This window comes from Scylla paramamosain, chromosome 14 (genome assembly GCF_035594125.1).
Source record: "Scylla paramamosain isolate STU-SP2022 chromosome 14, ASM3559412v1, whole genome shotgun sequence".
NCBI classification, from domain to species: domain Eukaryota; kingdom Metazoa; phylum Arthropoda; class Malacostraca; order Decapoda; family Portunidae; genus Scylla; species Scylla paramamosain.
Genome location: NC_087164.1, coordinates 10,926,035 through 10,932,422, shown reverse-complemented (window position 1 = coordinate 10,932,422; position 6,388 = coordinate 10,926,035). Strand labels below are relative to the sequence as shown.

At 41.8% G+C, this 6,388-nt stretch overlaps 1 protein-coding gene across 1 annotated transcript in view; it reads left to right on the top strand.

Moving 5' to 3' along the window:
* LOC135106856 (uncharacterized) overlaps positions 1-6,388 on the top strand; it is a 148,121-nt gene that overhangs the window by 138,070 nt on the left and 3,663 nt on the right. Inside the window, 4 exon segments of the mRNA XM_064016223.1 lie at positions 2,714-2,850; positions 3,512-3,594; positions 4,189-4,378; positions 5,090-6,178. Of these exon segments, the coding sequence (XP_063872293.1) occupies positions 2,714-2,850; positions 3,512-3,594; positions 4,189-4,378; positions 5,090-5,191 (512 nt within the window). The 3' untranslated portion in view covers positions 5,192-6,178.

The window sequence follows — 6,388 nt, the reverse complement described above, 5'->3', positions numbered from 1 at the left end:
CCTGTGGTCTTACTTATCAGAGCACTACAGTTTTTCCTCCTCCTGTTTATCCATCTTTTTTTTTTATCTTTATTCTTCACTTTCTCCCTCATCCTCGTCCTTGTGATGCTAGTCCTTTTTCCTCATTTTTTTTTTTCTCGTATTCTTCCACCACCACCATCACCACCACCTGCACCGCCTCCTGCATCGCTGACCTCTCTTTCTTCCTTCATGTAGGCAGAGTGAAGGGCAGCATCTCGCTTTCCTGTCCTTTCTGACTGTACAGTAGCAAAGATCTGTAGAGGTGAATACTTTACAGGTTACCTTGCTATAAACTAACTTTTCCCGCTTCAATGGGCTTTCTTCCTAATCTTCCATCCTTCCTCCCTTTTTATTATGCTAATTTTCTTCTTAGTATTCTTCCTTCCTCCTTACTCCCCGTAATCTTTTTTATTTTGTGTACTTCCTCCTTATTTCTTTTCATTTTTCCTTCTTTTCATTTTGTATTCTTCTTTCTTCCTTACTACACACAATCTCTTCATTTTTCTCCTCCTTCTCCTCCTCTTCCTCCTCCGCCTCCTCCTCCTTTTCCTCCTCCTCCTCAAAATGCTGAGGACCACCTCCCTGACGGCCAGTCCCTGAGGTGAGGAACACACGGGGCTCATGACTCTTGCCTCGACTTCTTCCTCTTCTTTCAGAACCTAAGCTCTCCGTGTTCGCGCTGGGCATGATCGCAACCACAAAGTCTCGCACTTCCCACCACCACTTCTACCACCAACACCGTCCCAAATCGCCTTTTTACAACCACCTAAAGAGCCATACTGGTACACCTTCCCTTGTGCACAGAAGGGACCCCGTGGTCCTCCTCAGCCCATAGATAGTTCTCCTCTTAGTTAGAGAAAAAAGTATCCATATTTTAAAACTTTTCCATCGGATCTTTTAGCAATTAGAAGCAGTTGTTTTCTGGGTAGATTTAGATACATTGATCCGAAACTGCAGCATCTTGTCTTCGTCTCCCTTTTTGACATAAAACGTTGTTTAGATTTTTCATCGTCTTTATTATCAAAATACAGCAATTGTGGACATGTTTACTTAGAACGGTCTTGTTGAAATTAGATTTCTTGTGTGTCGCCGTCTTGTGTTAGTGACGTGCTGAGCTGAGCGCTACGTCTTGCCGGCTGCTCACCCTCGCCCTCCACTCCTGGCCGGGACACCAGGAGCCCAGTCAGTGGCTCTGAGTGTTCCGTCACTTACATAGTCGCTGCTGCGTCGGTGTCTCACCGTCCGTTCGTTGTTGTTAGTGTTTTTATTAGATGTTTTGACTTCAGTCCGGGCTGGAGTTAGAGGAACTGGAACGAGGGAAAGTCACTATGCGATATATATATATATATATATATATATATATATATATATATATATATATATATATATATATATATATATATATATATATATATATATATATATATTCATGTTGTTCCCCTTTCGATTCGTTCCAGATGTTTTAACTTGCTGCTTATGACCCGTTTGTTTTGCTGACGTGAAAACGAGTCCTCGAATGAGTTTTTCTCCATATTGCATATTCTCAGACTGGAATCTATTACGTTACCGGTTTTCTTTAAAAACACAACCTCAGCAGACATTGACTTCAGTTTTTTGTACGTGACATAGAATATAACTGAATGTGTTTATGTATTTCCACCACACACCGTCGTGGCATCCTGGGTTGGCCCGAGGCGGCAGTGTCCAGGGGATCCTCAGCGGCCTGGCAACACTGCTTCGGGCCCACCATCGGAAGCTGAGAATTTTGTCCTCGCATGAACTATACCACGCATCATGGCGCCTGTCTGTGTGTGCCTGCATGTTTTGATCCTACTAAATACCTCTTTTTGACTCTCTTTGGTGGCAAAACCTCATTCTTTTAGTGATAATTTGTCGAGCCAATAATGACATTAGTTCATTCGTTTTCAGCATTTTCTATAACTGTCTTATTGTTATGATGGTGTGTGTGCCTGTTTGTGTGTGTGTGTGTGTGTGTGTGTGTGTGTGTGTGTGTGTGTGTGTGTGTGTGTGTGTGTGTGTGTGAACGTCTATCTTTATGTCTGTCAGTATTTACTGTCATCTCATATTTGGATATGTAAATTGTATTCATGAATGATTTGTATTTCTTAAGTGTCCTGAGCCTTGTGTCACAGCTAAAGTACCTTCCCTCTGAGGCCTGACAATAATTATCACTAAGTGGATCATGTGAGTCCCTTATTCAGACTCACATGGATCCAGCACCACCATCAACACCACCACCACCACCACCACCACCGTCAACCCAGCCATACATACCTCCCTTTGCAGTCCCATTAAAAAAAAAAAAAAGACACTTGGATGATACTCACTGACAGTATAAAGTTTGCATTAGTAACATTCTGAGCAGCAAATGAGCATAAGAGAGCCACTTTCTATCCCTCAAAATTCCAATACATAATTTTTGTTCTAGCCTTGCTTTTAGCCACGCTTAGTAAGTTTGGATAAGCTTGATTATGTCAATATTTGCTATCCCCTCCACGTCCCTCCATTGGTTAGTGACCCACCTCACAAGTACACATGAAGAGCGTGCGGGGAGGAGGGCGAGGCGGAGGCGGTGAGGGCAAAGACAATCTTGCCTCATCTGCCTCCTCCCTCCCCTCGCTCGCCACGCTAAGTAACCTAACTAGTGCGCGCGTGTGTGCCGCCCTTACAGCGCCCTCCAGTCCAGTTCACAACCGCCGTCTCCTCACCGCCCGGAATATGCGTATGAACTCTGTAGAACTGCCTGACGAGAATGAGAAATCCCTGAGCTCGGCAAGCACCTCGCCGTGTCCCTCACCTGTTAGTAAAGTAAGTACCGGACTGGATCGAGTTTTGTATGACCCTTTTGACTACACTCTTTGGTGGCTGGTACCTGCAGTGGACCTTTTCTTGCATATAAAAAGGATGAGAGGGTGTGACTCTACTTGCAATAATTTTCTTGCTTATGACAGGATCGAGTTTTGGATAATCCTCTCAACTACATTCTTCACTGGGTCCTTTTATTGTTTGTTTATTTTTTACATAGTCCTGTGTCAGAGTCCCCTCGTACATAAAGGAAAGAATGACAGCACGTTATTTTTCTCACATGTGACAGGATATGAAACTTCTCGTATTAATCTTCTTACTTGTGACAGATGATTCTACGTGTATCACCCTGTTTACTTTACGAGTTTTTTTTTTTTTTTTTTTTTTCGAGACATTTGGATAATCTATTTTTTTACTGTATTTTTTATAGCCTTTTTTTTTCTTTTCCCTGTACCAGATCCCTTCTCATATTTTTCTTATTATTGTTTTCATGTATTATTGTTGTCGTAGCTGCTGTTGTTTTGGAAATCTTTCTCTCTGGTCAGTCGGTTTTCTCTCCGTTCTTCTTTGCTGTGCTATTGGCAGTCGTCTTTCACACATCAAAGAAAAACCTATGCCCCACTGAATCAATCTTTCATTTTTTTTTCTTTTCTTCTTTTCCTAGAAGCCTCATCGCCTCCTGCCTACAAATCTCTACGTTGTCCTGTACAATTTCACCTCCAGACATCCCGATGAGCTCGACCTCAGGTAAGGGCGATGGCTGCTCTATTACTGACCGCACCAAGCACCTCTACGTACAGTTCGCACCAATGTTACATATAATAATTTATGCACAAAGGATAACAGTACAATACATTTACAGTCCATTTCATTTTCTAACACTGTTCACTATCCTTAATCAGTATTCAATGACAAACAACCGTAATTTTTATTCTTTTATTCACAAAGTAACGATGTATTGTGTTTCGTTACTCAAATGTCCATTCTCCTGGTACTTTAAACGTGATGAGGGAGCTTTCATATGCACCTAATGATCCTTCACACACAAAAACACGTATTGCAGAGCTGGATACAAAATGACAGTGGCAGTGCGTAGAATGTCTGTAATATTAAACCAACATAAGAAGAATTCTATCACTTTAACACCTATTTCCCTGGTACTTTAAACTTAACGAAACTGTCATACTTACTTAATAATCACTCTCATACAAAAACGCGTGTTGAAGACCTGGATGTAAGAATTATTTCATTATATTAACATTCATTTATCTGGTGCTTTAAACATAAGCGAATCTTCATAGGCATCTAATTATCCTTCTCACTGAAAAACACGTGTTGCAGAGCTGGATACAAAGTGACGGTGACCGACACTTCTGACCCTGACTGGTGGCAAGGCAAGTGTCTGGGACGGACCGGCTATTTCCCCTCCAAATACGTGACGCGACTAAACGGCGGAGAGAAGCCGCTCCAGGTCACTCATAACCTCCAGGTGAATGACGGAGAAAACGGAATCAAACTCCTCCGAGACCAGGTGAGCCACAAACACACATCACTGCCCGTGGCGAACCTCTGGGCAGTAGCGTGTTCCTTTAAGGAGTGATGCCCATTGAGTGGTTTCCTTCTCCCCTCCCTCTGCATCGTGAAGTAGGGTATTTTGGTGGTAACTTTAGATTAAATAGAGTTTTTAAATAGCTTATAATACTCCTTAGGCATTAAAGATGGTTTACATAAAAGCCATAAAGTTATGTTTTATTTTGAAAGTGCTATAGTAGAGGGAGACACATTTAGCAGCAGCAGCAGCAGCAGTAGTATATAGTAGTAGTAGTAGTAGTAGTAGTAGTAGTAGTAGTAGTGTTTTTACTCAATTTTATCTTTTGCAGGAAAAATACATTGATCAAGAACATAAACCGATCAGTCAAATTAGATTACGGAATTAAGATAAATCGAACTTATATTCTGTCGGGTCTTAAGCATGGAAGAGGGTCACAGACATACACATTAATTTACCTTACCTTCATATGTACACACCTGCCACAGTCTTAGGCGAGACTTGCAACTTTCACTTTCTAAATTGTACTAAAGGAAGACAGACATACACATACCTAAGCTATACAGAGTTCTCTGCCACAGTCATAGACGAGACCTGCGGCTTTCACTTTTTGGATTGTACTAAAGGAAGATAGACAGACCTTATCAATATAGACTTCAGTCATAAACGAAACCTGCTGCTTTTATTTTCCAGATCGTGATCCAGATAGGCGAGGAGGTGGATGGCATGGTGATGATACGTAACGGGGACAACCAGCAAGGTGTCTGTCCCCTCAAATATCTGCAAGAGGTCTGAGACTCGGGAACTTGGCAATTCTCGTGAAGACAGTGACTCTACAGTGTAGCAGATAGTAAAAAAAAAAAAAAAAAAAAATACCGAAAAAAGATAATAGACACATACATACGAATACATTCACAGCTTTTTAGAAATCTGAGATATGCATTAGAAAAAAAGCCTGAAACGACAAAAAATAAGTTACAAGAGGAGACACTTTTTTTTTCTTTAAGGACAAAATATAAGTGAAGGACTTAACAGAAAACGAGGGCAAGACTATTATAAGTGTGGTAGTGGCGGAAGGGGGGACGCAACACTTTCCCCACTACACTATTCCCCCCCTCCCCCCGCCCCCGCCGCCCTCCCTCACCCACCCACCCACCAACCAACCAACCAACCAACCACCCTTCAAGACTCACATTCATTCCTGAGCATTAGTTATTGTTGTTGTTGCTGCTGTTGTTGTTGTTACTGTTTAGCTCATTGCACTAAGGTCTTCACTGCACTCTGAAAATGAAAATTGTGACAAAAAAAATAATATTACTACGAGAGAGAAACAGGACTGACTATGGGTGGTTCTCGTGTACATGTCTGTGTGAGAGAGAGAAAGACTGTGTGTGTGTGTGAGTGTGAATGTGTGAATGTATGTCGATATGTCTGTCTGTCCGTCTGTGTACGTGCGTGTGCAACTAACACTCTCGAAATTATGACCTAAAGTAAAAGAGAAGAATGAGGAAAAAGTCATGATAAAAAGGAACAAGATTTCACAAGTGTTAAATGATAAGAAAGGAAGCCGCGACCACGTGGAGACACAAGCAAGACAGAACCAGAAGTACTTGAAGCCGCCTTGAGTCAAACCCGCTTTGAGGAAAACACGACCAGAGGGAAAGAGGGAAAGAAAGAAGCAGGAAACCCAAGAAAGAAACCAAAAAGAAACCAAGCAAGCCAGGCCACTCTTAAATGGTACTCATCTGGGGAAAAAGAGTGATATATATTTATACATATAAGGTGAGTGAGTCCGTGAGAGAGTGCATGAGTGAGTGAGTGAATGAGTGAAAAAAAACTTTAGATTGGTGAAAGCGAATAGAAGATGGCTTATACATTATTTCGTTAACTCTCTCTCTCTCTCTCTCTCTCTCTCTCTCTCTCTCTCTCTCTCTCTCTCTCTCTCTCTCTCTCTCTCTCTCTCTCTCTCTCTCTCTCTGACATCACTAATTA